The sequence below is a fragment of the Amblyomma maculatum genome, chromosome 4 (genome assembly GCF_055883805.1).
Source record: "Amblyomma maculatum isolate TAMU_Amacu chromosome 4, ASM5588380v1, whole genome shotgun sequence".
Classification (NCBI taxonomy): Eukaryota; Metazoa; Arthropoda; class Arachnida; order Ixodida; family Ixodidae; genus Amblyomma; species Amblyomma maculatum.
Window position 1 is genome coordinate 169,145,320 of NC_139347.1, and position 13,774 is coordinate 169,159,093.

The window sequence follows — 13,774 nt, forward strand, 5'->3', positions numbered from 1 at the left end:
GCGTCCGTGCCAGCAGCTAGGGACGAGGCATTGCGGGAGCTTGTGAGGAGCATTGTCCTGGAAGATCTGCAGAACCTCCAGTTGAATGCTCCACCAGCTGAGAATTAACCTACCGGGGAAGTCATACGTGATGAAACCCGGTTAACGGTGCAGCCACCATCAGCACCACAACTTCAGCAATGCGTTATGACGTATAGTGATGTCCTACGTCGACCTGCCCCCGAGCCACATTCATTCCGCCCCGTTGCCGGACCACCGCCTCGCTACCTGCGCCCCGTCGAGCCGCAGCAAGACCAGCGTCGCGCTATCCGCAAGGCGCACTTGTGGCGCACGTCCAACAAACGGACGCTCTGTAATCACTGCGGCGAGCCTGGCCCCATTCTTCGCAATTGCCCATACCGGAGAATACGTTTAAGGATTTTCACCAAACGCGCCTCGAGCTCGCTATGGCGAAAGACCACAGAAGATTGAGGAATACCTGGCTGCTAACGAGATGCACCCGACGTTACCGCAACGGCAGTTGCGATCGTCATCCCCGAGGCGTTTTGCGTCACCCAGTTCATACTGCTCCTGTGGGCAATTCGGGAGCATGTCCTCTCGCCGGGAAAACTGAACACGGCGACTTCCGGAGGTGAGGCCGCCGCTACGTCCCAGATAAAACAGCCTCCACCCGACGTCTTGACGCGACGGCCTGAGCTGCGACGACCCGATCCGACGAACTTACTGACGTGCTGCGAACGCATTGTTTCCGGGGCAATTTTTGTAACCGCCGGCAGTTGGGATGGGACCGCACTTGTGGATACCGTCGCCGATTTTTCCGTCATGAGCAGCCAGCCAGCCACGGCACTCCGTAAGGTTCTGACGCCTTCGTCTGGGCCAAATATTCGCACTGGCGGTGGCCATGGGATGACGTCGATTGGCATGTGCACTTGCCGCATAGAGTTCTGCGGTTTTACTTTCACTGGCACCTTTGCCATATTACAAGACTGCTGCAAAGATTTCATTCTACGCATGGATTTTCTTGAAGAGTATGGTGCTGTTATAAACCTTAAGGGAGCAGCTCATGGTATTGTTTTCAACCAAGCGAGTCGTTGATACAACACGGACTTCCGGAAAACGATTCTGCGCGTCTCTGACGACCACATAACAATCCCTCCGCAGGCGAGCAAGTTCGTCACAGTCGAATATGATCCCAGCACCGGCACGCGTAGTATTGCCGAAGCTAGCATGTCACTGCTTTTCACTCGACAAATTTGTGTAGCTCGGGGCCTTGTCGAACTTTTCCGTGGGCAAGCCGAAGTGCAAGTGACAAACTTCACATGTGAGCCACAACATTTGACGGCGAACACGGCGGTCGCTTATTTTGAAGAACTTGGAGAATGTACAGGCCAGTACGCTTTATCCAACACATCAGACCTCGACAATGCGGCGTCTACAGCCATTCAGACCAATGTGAACCCACACCTCTTGCCCAGCGAGAAATGCTGCATAGAGAATCCTGTCAATTCGTTCCGCGATTATATTGCATCAACCTCGAAGGTCCGACAGGCGCTACTAACGAAGCACCGAATTATAGTTGCCGAAAGAACGTGACGCCAAAAGAACGTGACGCCATCCGCTGCCAAGTAACAGAAATGCTCCAGGACGACGTTATCCAACCGTCGACGAGCCCCTGGGCTTTGCCTGTTGTCCTCGTCGCGAAAACACATGGAACCTTGAGGTTCTGCGTGGATTATAGACGCCTCAACAACGTCAGAAAAAAGGATGTGTACCCTCTGCCGCGCATAGACGACTCCCTCGATCGCCTTCGTCATGCCACTTACTTTTGGTCACTTGACCTCAGCAGTAGGTATTGGCAAATAGAGGTTGACGAGCGAGGCCACGAGAAGACCACTTTCATTACGCCGGATGGTTTGTATGAGTTTAAAGTGCTCCCGTTTGGCCTGTGCTCGGCCCCTGCCACATTTCAACGAATGATGGACACCGTACTATCCGGCCTGAACTGGCAGTCATGCCTCGTATATCTCGACGACGTTGTGATTTTCTCGTCCACGTTCGACGAGCACCTGAAACGTTTGCGCGCAGTTTTCGAGGCCCATCCGATCTTCCGGTCTCTCTCTAAAACCCGAAAATGCCATTTTGCTGTTAATGAGCTGAAATTTTTCGGCCACATTGTCAGCGCTCGAGGTGTTAGCCCAGACACAGAAAAGACAGCCGCTACCGCTTCATTCCCCAAACCAGAAGATAAACGAAGTTTGTGTCGTTTTCTCGGCCTCTGCGCGTACTATCGTAGCTTAATTCACAACTTCTCTATGATCGCTGAGCCTCTGACCCGCCTGACAAAAGACGCCGAACCGTTCCTTTGGGGCCCCGACCAGGAAAAATCCTTCACGGAACACAAGTCCCGTCTCCAATGTACGCCAATACTTGGCCACTTCAACAAAGAGGCCAACACGGAACTGCACACGGATGCCAGTAACGTTGGCCGCGGTGCGGTCCTTGTTCAGTGGCAGGACGGTACAAAACGCGCCATTGCTTACGCCAGTCGCACTTTGTCCCGTTGCGATCTTAATTATTCAGCTACGAAAAAGGAGTGCCTCGCTGTTGTTTGGGCAGTCATGAAATGTCGTCCGTACTTGTACGGTCGTCCGTTTCGTGTCGTGAGCGACCATCACTCACTGTTTTGGCTGGCCAACCTGAAAGCTCCATGGGGTACTTTCTCGATGGAGCCTTCGGTTACAAGAATTTGACGTTACTATCGTGCATAAGTCCGGCAAGAAACACAGTGATGCTGAATGTCTGTCCCGCGCCCCTACTCCCTGCCACATGGACGGCTCCGACGACGATTCGGCTTTCCTCGGTGCCATCACGACGTTCACCTTAGCCTGAAAGCAGTGGGCGGATTCTGAACTTTTGCCCCTCACCGAATACCTCGAAGGAACCGTGTCATCTCCTCCTCAACTCTTCAAGCGTGGACGGTCGTCATTTTGCTTGCGCGATTGTGTGCCCTATAAGAACTACGGTCCAACGGAAATTGTTTACCTGCTAGTAGTACCCCCTACGCTTCGTGACGAAGTTCTTCGTGCGTACCACGACGACCTTCCTTCCGGCCATCTCGGTTTTTCTCGCACAATGGGACGGATACGGCGAAAGTACTACTGGCCCAGGCTAGCTGCCGTTGTGCACCGCTACGTCCGTACCTGCCGTGAGTACCAGCGGCGGAAGACACCGCCCATTAAACCAGCTGGGCTCCTGGAGCCTATCGATCCCCCGAAATTCCTTTTTCAACAGGTCGGCATGGGCTTCTGGACCCATTCTCGAAGTCCTCTATTGGTAACAGGTATATAGCGGTTGCCACTGACTACCTCAGCCGCTACTGTGAGACCAAGGCCATTCCCCGTGGTAACGCAGATAAAGTTGCGCATTTCTTCATTCACAACATTGTACTCCGTCAAGGCGCCCCAACAGTCGTCTTAACAGGGGAACCTCGTTTACGTCGGCACTCACGAGCGAGGTCCTTCGACTCACTAATACCACCCATCGCAAGCCAACTGCCTATAATCCTCAAACTAATGAACCAACTGAGCGGCTTAACAAGACAATTGCCGATATGATTTCTATGATTGTAGACGACGATCATGGGAACTGGGGCTGAATTCTGCCGTACATCACCTTCGCATACACTACTGCGCTCCAGGAAAGTACACGCTTGACTCTATTTCATTTGATCCATTGACGCTAACCTTTGACTATGCTGGATGCCATGCTTCTTCCGGATTCTGTTCCCTTCACGGTCGTGGGGGCTGACCAATTCGTGGCGCAGAAGCCGCACGCCAACTTGCCCGACAGCGAATTCGGCACCATGTACACGATGCGCAGCGCTACAACCTGTGACACCGAGAGGGGACTTACACACCCGGCTATCAAGTCTGTGTATGGAGCCCAATACGGTTGCGAGGGCGCTCTGAAAAGATTCTGCGCCGTAAATTTGGACCCTACCAGGTGCTCCGCCGTCTCAGTGCGGTGAACTACGAGGTGCTACCACAAGGCACTGTCCGCTGCTCTCGGAATCCGAATTCTGAAATAGTTCACGTCGCTAGAATGAAGCCATATTACAATTGTTAAACCGTTTTAGGGTCCAAACTAGAGCCAGACACTCCCGTATAACTTGCCCTGTTTTTCTATTATTCCCCTACTTTTGTGGCATCAGGTCGATGCCTCTTGGAAGGGGGGCAATGTCACACCGCTGCCCATCTTCTAGCGCCACCAAGTGGCCGAATGTCTTGGCGCGTGGCTGAGCGTCGTCCTCGTCTGTCTCGAGCTTCGCTTGATTAAAAAAACAGCAGCTCGGGTTTTCTTCTGCTTGCTGCGTGTGCTGGTGACAATATATATTTAATATATTTATGAGGAGCCTAGACAAGATGGTTGCATAGGGTATTGAAGCGAGAATACTCCAGCGTATCGCAATATTGCATTGATAGCGCCTTGTAGCTTTGAAAGGGCGTCTATAATTGGAGGTGGGGGCTGCAGCCTGGCTGTTCGGAAAAACGTTTTGAGACACTTTTATTTTGGGATGAGATGGAATTCGGGATCCGATGTGCGATACGCAGCAGTCTCCGTGCGAAAACAGGAAGAGGTCGCTTGGAGAAGGGCCTAGGCCTAGTCCTCATAGGATGTGAAGGATGCGGAGGAAAGTAAAGTGCGAAAGCTTCGCCAGTTCATATGCCGAAATCACTTCTTCAGTACGGGGAGCCATAAAGGGACTGGTCAGAAATAATCTAGTAGTCACTGAGAAGGGTATCGACGGTGGCTGACCACATAGATGAAATGGTCCAGAGGAGTAATTAAGGTCAGGGATTGGTGGACATTGAGAGTATGTCCCCGCCCTAGTGGCTACTTTGTCGAGTAATGAGGAGGAGGATGTTAGCCTATTTAGCCAGACTGGCGTAGGCGGTCGGCCCGAAAGGTTTATGGATGACTCCTTAAAATGAAGCGGGCATTGAATTACAGCTATGAGAAGGCATTCTGTCCAGAAATATACCCAGGGCCGTAAAATGTTTGGCATAATTTGGGCGGGATTGTAAAAATATGCCAGTTTCAGGATGAACAAAGGAAGATAGCAGAGGACGCCCATCAGATAGGATTGGAGCGATGAGGGAATATTAAGCGATGTTACTGAGAGGTCAAGGCGAACATATATAGAAGATATGGGAGTATAGCTTTACAGTGAAATGCTCATTAGCCAGGAGCATTAGCACAGTATCGAGTTTTCTGAAGGAGGACAAAGTGAGGCAGAGAGGCGAGGAAGATGCTGATGTAATGAAGTACTATTAGCTTTTGCACTGCGACAGTTCGACTGAATGATATTGATATCTTCCATAATAAAATCTAACTTGATCACGATGACGCAAGCTATCGCGTTTCTTTGGTGGAGCGGGAAGATAATCTGTGGAGTTTTGTAGGGATGTCTGAAATGTTGAAATCACATTAAGGAGACGTTCGAGATGAACTTGAAGTGAGCATCAAGGCGATTGAATTTGACATCGACTTGGGTAATAGCCTTTTCATGCTGTTGGAGGTGGCAGTCAAGGCCAGACCGGTTCGAGAGACAATCGGCCCTGACTGTCTCAACGTTATAGCACTTCTGATTGATTTTAGTAAAAAGTTGAAGAATGCAAGCCAAAAAAGCTTCCAGGCTGCGAACAATTGTGCTGAAGTAGTTGAGGGGACGAATGGCAACTTCCAAGCTAGCCCTAGCCACACGGAGCGGTAGGTTATGATAGCTTTATTCAATAAAAGACATCAGAGGGGACGCACGGGATGATGATGATGAAAAACATTTCTTTTTTATATACAGAGAGGGAACAGCAGCGGTCCCTAAGAGGCCGCTCATTACAATTACTAGGTGGGTTCTCTCTTACAGGAGTCTATTGGCGTCGGCCGCGGCCCGAGCCCGCTCGACCGAGGCTCGTTGCGCCATCAGGTCGTAGCGCCTCCCAATCCTGCCGGGAAGCTTTGGGCAGTGGGTAGAGAGGGGGGGGGGGTTGACATGCCCACATCATATGGAAAATACACGAGGACGTTTGCTCACAGTGCGGGCATTTCCCCGTGCAAGCGGGCTGAAAGTATTTTAGTACTGCCGAGCAGAGTAAGATTTGGTATAAAGGCGAAGGAGAATTAATGCGCTCCACCGCATTTGTGAGGCCCTTGAAGGGCTTAGGATAGATTGCATGGCTCTATTGATAGGATTGAATTATTTCTTTGAAAATGTAGGGGGGATTGGGTGCGGAGTCCTGAACGGTGTGAGAAGACGTTGGTGCCCAGAAAGTAAACGCGCAGGCGGCATCGGCCATTTCGTGTCCCACGAGGTCAGTGTGAGCCAGAGTCCAGGTAATCGTTCGATGGGAGGGGGCACCGAAATAGGCGCTGTTTTGTAAAATGTTTGCTGGCGAAGTGCGATATATGTAGGTGTAATGATCGAGCAGGCTGCGTCGCATCCGGAGGCAAACATTTATTTTCCCAAGCGTACAAGACACAGCACATATATAGTCACGTAGGAAAGGCGTCGAACATCACGTGATAACACTGGGTGATCTTATCGGCACTTGGCAGCAACACGGAACATCGGCCTCGGCATGTTATCACGTTATCACACCCCTTCCCCCACAGTTAATGCCGTAGCGCTGCACAGGTCGCCGTTCGCGAGTAGACCGTCTAAGAACCACTGGTGCCTCATCCTTGGGTAGTTCGGATTCTGTGCTTGGAGGCGGTAGGAATCTGAAGAAATCACCGGTTGCATTATCTGGTGTTGCCGGTTCCAACACCCATGCCTTTCGCAGACGGTGCCGATGACGTCTATACAAATTTCCTTCAGACGTCTGAACTTCGTAGATGACGTGGCCCAGACGGCGTAACACCCGAGCGCCTAGCCATGTAGGCCCTCGGCTGAAATTTCTCACGTACACAGCATCCACACACTCGAAAACCTTTGACGGCACACGTTGACACAAGTCCGCGCTTTCCATGTCGGGGTGAAGTCTTGACAGGGCAGAGCGGAAATGCCGTCCCAACATGAGCTCTGCTGGTGCCTTTCCGGTATCAGCATGAGGGGTAGAGTGCTGCTTGAACAAGAAGCGAGAAACTTTACAGGCCACTGTGCCTTGTCTCTGCTTCCTGAGTGCACACTTGAGCTCGCGAACCATCCTTTCTGCTCTTCCATTGCTCGAAGAATGATACGGCGCTGTGTACATAACCTGGATGCCGTTTAGCTTTAGGAATTCCCGAAATTCCTTGCTTGAGAAAACACTCCCATTATCAGACACGATAAGATCTGGTAGACCGTACGATACGAACATTCTACACAACTTTTCTATCACTGAAGAGGATTGAAGAGACGGCATTATCTCGATCTCAGCCCAGTTCGAAAACGCATCCACTGCCACAAGAAAACAAACGCCTTCGACTGGCCCCGCAAAATCGATGTGAACCCTGCCCCAAGGTCTTTCGGGTTTCGTCCAGAAATGTGCAGGTGCCTTGGGATCACTTTGTCTGTTCTCTTGACAGGGTTTGTAGTGCCGAACGAAATCTTCGATTTGTGCGTCAATTCTGGGCCACCAAACATAGGACCTCACGAGAGCTTTCATAGCCGTAATGCCTGGATGATTTGCATGTAGCATGCCAAGAATTCGCTTTCGCAGTCGTTCCGGCAGCACTACTCGGTTTCCCAAAAGGATAAAGTCGCGATCGACCGATAGCTCATGTCGCCTGTCATGGTAGGCAGAATATTCTGGTTTGGTTTGGTTTGGTTTGTGGGGTTTAACGTCCCAAAGCGACTCAGGCTATGAGAGACGCCGTAGTGGAGGACTCCGGAAATTTCGACCACCTGGGGTTCTTTAACGTGCACTGACATCGCACAGCACACGGGCGCCTTGCTTTTCGCCTCCATCGAAAAGCGGCCGTCGAGGCCGGGATTCGATCCCGCCTCCTTGGGAACAGTAGTCGAGCACCGTAACCACTGCGCCACCCCGGCGGGGGCAGAATATTCTGGTGGCACCTTGTGCTCAGGCCAGCCGTCGATAATCCAAGACTTTACTTGAAGTAGTTGAGGGTCATCCCTGGTAGAGGATGCCACTTGTTGTGCAGTCACTGGGGGATACTCCATTGCTTCTAACAGAAGAACGTCGCCCGGCGGCTCGGTTTCACCTCGCGCCTCCTTTGCTGGTAATCTGCTTAAACAGTCAGCATTGGCATGATCTTGCGTTTTCCGATAGTCAAGCTGGTATTCATAAGCAGACAGCATCAACGTCCAACGGAGCATGCGTGGTGACAATACAGCTGGAATTTGCTTCTCTTGTCGAAATATGCCGAGCAGAGGTTTGTGATCAGTGAGAATAAAGAATTTCCTTCCACAAAGATACTGATGGAAATGCCGGACGCCAAAAACGATGGCTAAAGCCTCTCGATCTATCTGGGCATAATTCCGCTCGGTCTTTGTTAACGTTCCTGACGCGTACGCGATGGGTCTCTCTCGTCCTTCAGGGTCTTGGTGCGCTAGGACTGCTCCTACTCCCACCGGTGAAGCATCGCATGACAGAACTAGAGGCGCGCTGGGATCAAAATGCACCAGCAGCGAATCGGACGTTAGAAGCTGCTTCAGGCTTTCGAACGCTTCCTGGTGGTCTGCTCGCCACACCCACGCCACGTTAGTCTCCAGTAGACGATACAAAACTTCTGCGACCTCGGAGCGGCCTTTCAAGAACCGATTATAAAAGTTCACCATACCAAGAAATGCTTGCAGCTCCTTCTTGGTTTTCAGTAGAGGCACCTGATGAATGGCTTCTACCTTAGCTTTCGATGGGTAGATACCACGCGAGTCTATCTGGTGGCCCAAGAATTCCAGGCTCTCTTTAAAAAACTCGCACTTTGCCGACTAGACCCGCAGTCCCGTTCTTGCAATTCGTTCGCAGACCTCGGCGAGCATTTGGCTGTGCTCTTCGGCTGTTTCGTTGGCCACTAGAATGTCGTCCAGGTATACAGCTACTTGCGGTAGACCCGCGATTAGTGTGTCCATTACGCGTTGGAACAAACCGGGAGCTACCGACACACCGTACGGCAAACGTCGCACGTTGTACAATCCTTTTACGGTGTTTATCGTGAGAACCTGCGCTGTGGCGTCATCAACTACCAGTTGTTGGTACGCCTGCGTCAAGTCCAACTTCGAAAAAACACGGCCTTTGCCCAACTTTTCGAATAATTCTTTGCTCGTAGGCAAATGATAACCGTTGTTCCTCAACGCTTGGTTGACTGTGCTTCGGTAGTCACCGCAGATTCGGAGCGATCCATTCTTTTTTCGAACAACGACTACAGGGGTAGCCCATTCTGAATACTGCGTTGCTTGTAGAATTCCTTGTCTCTCCAATCTGTCTAACTCGGCTATCACATCGTCCTTAAACGCGAACGGAATGCTGCGACATTTCAGGAACTTTGGCTGGGCGTCCTGTTTTAGCTCAGTGTGAATCGGCGGCAGTGTAGCGCCTGCAAATGACTCGCTAAAATCTGCATACCTCGACAGGATAGCTTCTTGCCTGCTGCTCACGGTGTGAAGACCGGTTAGCTCAATGTTTAAAGCCTTGAACCAGTCACGACCTAGAAGTGTGCTGCCCTCATTTCTCACTACCAGAAGTGGCAGCTCGCAAATTAGCCTTTGAATTCTACGGGAACCCTGGCTTTTCCAACAATGTCAAGGCCTTCTTTCGTCCAGGTGACGAGTTGAGCATCTGATACTTCCAGGTCGATATTTTTAGCGACTTGCAGTTTTTTTGTATTCCTTGCTGCTCATGATTGACCTAGCTGCTCCGGAATCGACTTCCATCTGTACGTTCTGGCCACCAATGCTGACGGTGACAACAAATTTGGGACAGTTCGTTACCTGACTGATGCTCAGTAAAGCGTCGTACTCAGTATGCGCCAGCGTGGATGCAGTCTGCAGCTGATGCTGCACTTGCATTTTTTTCCCTCGACATGCCTTGGCTAGATGCCCTTTTTTCGAGTAGTTGAAACACATAGCGTTCTTGAACTTGCAGCGATAAGCTTTGTGCTTCCCACCACATCGGAAACACCTTTCGTCCGGAACATGACTCGACGCTCCGACGCGGTTCTCTTCCTCCTGCTCGTTTTTAGGGGGCGTGCTCACTTTTGCTGTGACGTCTACAGCTTCCTGCTTATGCTGGTTCATTACGCGATGCTCTTTAGCGGCTATTTCCGCGGTCACTGCAAGATCGTAAGCACTCTTGAACGTCAAGTTTTTTTCTATCAACAGTCGCTGATGCACAACGCTGTCCCTCAATCCGAATACCAGGATGTCACGCAGCATTACATCCAAGGGCAGCTGTTTGTCACTGAAGCCGCAGTTCTCAGCTAGCTTGCGTAAGGATGTAACGTAGTCAGCTACAGATTCATCGTAGTGCTGGTCTCGCTTCGAAAAAACGTACTTCGAGTATAACTCTGAAGGCTTCGGGTTGACGTGGTCCTTCACGGCGTCGACGATGACTTGGTACTCGACATTTGGCGGTCGTTGAGGTTTCACGAGGGTTGCTATCAAGGAGTACGTTGTCTCCCCACAACAGCTGAGTAAAGCTGCCCTCTTGTGGGCGTCACTCGTCAGCTTGTTCGCTGCGCAGCACAACTCGATGCGCTCCACGTATTCTTCCCATGAAGAATTTCCGTTGAGATTAAACCCGCCCACGCGACTGCCGAAAGCCATCTCGCCAAGCACGTCCGTCCTACCCCCGCAGGGTTAGACCGTGCCTCGTCGCCACTGTAATGATCGAGCAGGCTGCGTCGCATCCGGAGGCAAACATTTATTTTCCCAAGCGTGCAAGACACGGCACATATATAGTCACGTAGGAAAGGCGTCGAACATCACGTGATAACACTGGGTGATCTTATCGGCACTTGGCAGCAACACGGAACATCGGCCTCGGCCTGTTCTCACGTTATCACAGTAGCCATGCTCGATATTGCAGCAGGCACCCCCCGGGTCGGTAATGTTGACCCGTGAGTCCTGACCTGCGGCGGCTAATGCGAAGGCAACTTCCTCCGCGTATGTTATGTTGTGGGCACGGAAAATGAGTTCGTTTATTACAGTGTTTTGATGGACGCCTGCGGCCGTGTGCCAACCACCATTGTGCGGGCCAGAGACTTGTCCGCGCAGAAAACTTCATGTTTGTGTCCGTAGTGGTTAGCCAAGGCTTCCACCCGCGCGAGACGTCACTGTGGTCATCTGATGTCACGCTGGCCGGAAGAGGGAGTACGTACAAGACATATCTCCACTCTGTTGGGATATATACGCGTTATTACGAATGCATTGAGTGGTGGATGTGTAGTCGGGCAAGAGACAGGGACCCGACGGCGTTTCAGACAGTCTTGTGTATTGGTTCCGCAAGTATGGCTTTCGCAGTTCATTAAAGGTGGTCACCATCCCAAGGCTATTAGTCGCTGGTTGGGGTTGTTGACCAGAATGTTGAGGGCACACTCGTATATTTTACAGAGAGCTCCTTCTAGTGTATTCTCATCATATTTGAGCAGGTGAAGGTATGAAGCAAAATCGGCTGGTTACAAAATAATGCGTTAGCCGCAAGGCGTCCTTGCATCGTAATCCTCCGCGCTTTTTCGAAACCTATTGGACTATGCGGCCCACCAGGGCCTCTAACTTGCATAATTTGGCCGGCGTTGTGCAAGCTCTACGATGTCTGTTATTGAAGAGGCCCAGTACTCGGATCTCGTCGTGTTTGGCTATGAGTCCACTGTTAAGGTTGGGGTCGAGTTTGGTGGAGCACTTAAATTAGGGGCGTATGTGCACAAGTTCCGATGTGGACAGGGAGCACTGAAGACTGGAACGACAGGTGTAGTTGTCTGCAATGTTCGCTGCTTGCGGCAGGGTTGGCTGCATTTCTCCTACCGAGCCGTGTTTCGTCGCGATGGTTATGTTGTCGACGTACAGCGAGTGCTGAATACAGTAGACCCTCGAAGTCTCATCATAGCTAGATTGAATTGGAAGGACGAGAGGACGCTCCTTGCCTGGTCCCACGCGTGCCTAGTTCGTATGGGCCATGTTCGGGGTCCTCAATCCGGATATGTGATTGTCGGTCTGTCAGAAATAGCCTAATGTAGTTAAGGTGTTTTGGCCACTATCTTACTGGCCAAGATGCGTTAGCATAATTTCGTGGGTGAGGTTGTCGAAGGTCCCCTTCAACTACAAAGCGAGTCTGCAGTAACGTCCTTGCAACTACCCTGTCATTCAAGAAATATTTGATCGCGTTGAGAATTTCCCGATCTAGTTGGAGCAGGATATCCTGTGCACTAGAAACTATGAAAAGGGGGAAATCAGCTGGAGAGGATCACATAACTACAGATTTGCTGAAGGACGGGGGGGATATCGTGCTAGAAAAACTGGCCACCCTGTATACGCAGTGCCTGGTGTCATCGACGTTACCGGAACCATGGAAGAATGCAAACATTATCCTCATTCACAGGAAAGGGGACTCTAAGGACCTTAAAAATTACAGACCAATCAGCTTACTGTCTGTTACGTATAAGATATTTACTAAGGTAATCGCTAATCGAATCAGGACAACCTTAGACTGCAATCAAGCAAAGGATCAAGCATGGTTTCGGAAACGGTACTCTACTATCGATCATATCCATACCATCAATCAGGTGATAGAAAAATGCTCGAAATATAACCAGCCCTTATACATAGCATTCATTGATTACGAAAAAAGCATTTGACTCATTTGAAACCTCGGCGGTGATGCAGGCATTGCGAAATCAGGGGGTAGACGAGCCGTACGTGAAAGTGCTGGAATATATATATATAGTGGCTGCACAGCAACCATAGCTCTGCATAAAGAAAGTAACAAAATTCCCATAAAGAAAGGTGTTAGGCAAGGAGACACAATCTCCCCGGTACTATTCACAGCTTCATTAGAGGAAGTATTCAGAGACTTGGAATGGGAACAGTTAGGGATAAGGGTAGATGGAGAATACCTCAGTAATCTGCGATTTGCTGATGACATTGCTTTGCTAAGCAACTCGGGGGATGAACTGCAAATAATGATTGATGACCTAGACAGGAAAAGTAGAAAGCTAGGCTTGAAAATCAGTATGCAGAAGACTAAGCTAATGTTCAACAGCCTCGGGAAGGAACAGCAGTTTACATTAGGTAGCGAAATACTGGAAGTAGTAGGAGAATATGTCTACTTAGGACAGGTAGTAACCGCAGATCCGGACCATGAAAAGGAAATAACAAAAAGAATAAGATTGGGATGGAGCGCATTTGGAAATCACTCGCAGATTATGACTAGCAGCTTACCGGTATCGCTCAAGAGGAAAGTGTACAACAGTTGCATCTTGCCTGCACTCACCTATGGGGCTGAGACGTGGAGGCTAACCAAGAGAGTTCTACTTAAGTTGAGGACAACCCAGAGGGCTATGGAACGAAAAATGGTAGGGGTAACATTAAGAGATAGAAAGCGTGCAGAGTGGGTCAGAGAAATAACTCATTTTACCGACATACTAGCAGAAATTAAGAAGAAGAAATGGACATGGGCAGGACATGTAGTGCGAAGAGAGGATAACCGATGGTCGCTGAGGGTAACAAACTGGATTCCAGGGGAAGGAAAGCGTAGCAGGGGGCGGCAGAAATTTAGGTGGGCTAATGAGATTAAGAAGTTCGCAGGTGTCAAGGGGATGCAGCTAGCACAGAACCCGGTTA

The 13,774-nt window shown here is 50.4% G+C and overlaps 2 protein-coding genes across 2 annotated transcripts; both read right to left on the reverse strand.

The window, feature by feature from the left end:
* Nucleotides 1-6,641: 6,641 nt before the first annotated feature.
* LOC146193471 (uncharacterized) lies at nucleotides 6,642-8,478 on the reverse strand. The gene is made up of 2 exons (XM_084600558.1): nucleotides 8,030-8,478; nucleotides 6,642-7,121 (listed from the first exon to the last, which is right to left on the reverse strand). Exons 1-2 carry the CDS (start codon nucleotides 8,315-8,317, stop codon nucleotides 6,642-6,644), a joined length of 768 nt encoding a protein of 255 aa, XP_084456684.1. The 5' UTR covers nucleotides 8,318-8,478.
* Nucleotides 8,479-9,799: 1,321 nt separating this feature from the next.
* LOC146193472 (uncharacterized) lies at nucleotides 9,800-10,762 on the reverse strand. Its single transcript, XM_084600559.1, has one exon. It carries the CDS (start codon nucleotides 10,760-10,762, stop codon nucleotides 9,800-9,802), a length of 963 nt encoding a protein of 320 aa, XP_084456685.1.
* Between the last annotated feature and the right edge of the window lie 3,012 nt (nucleotides 10,763-13,774).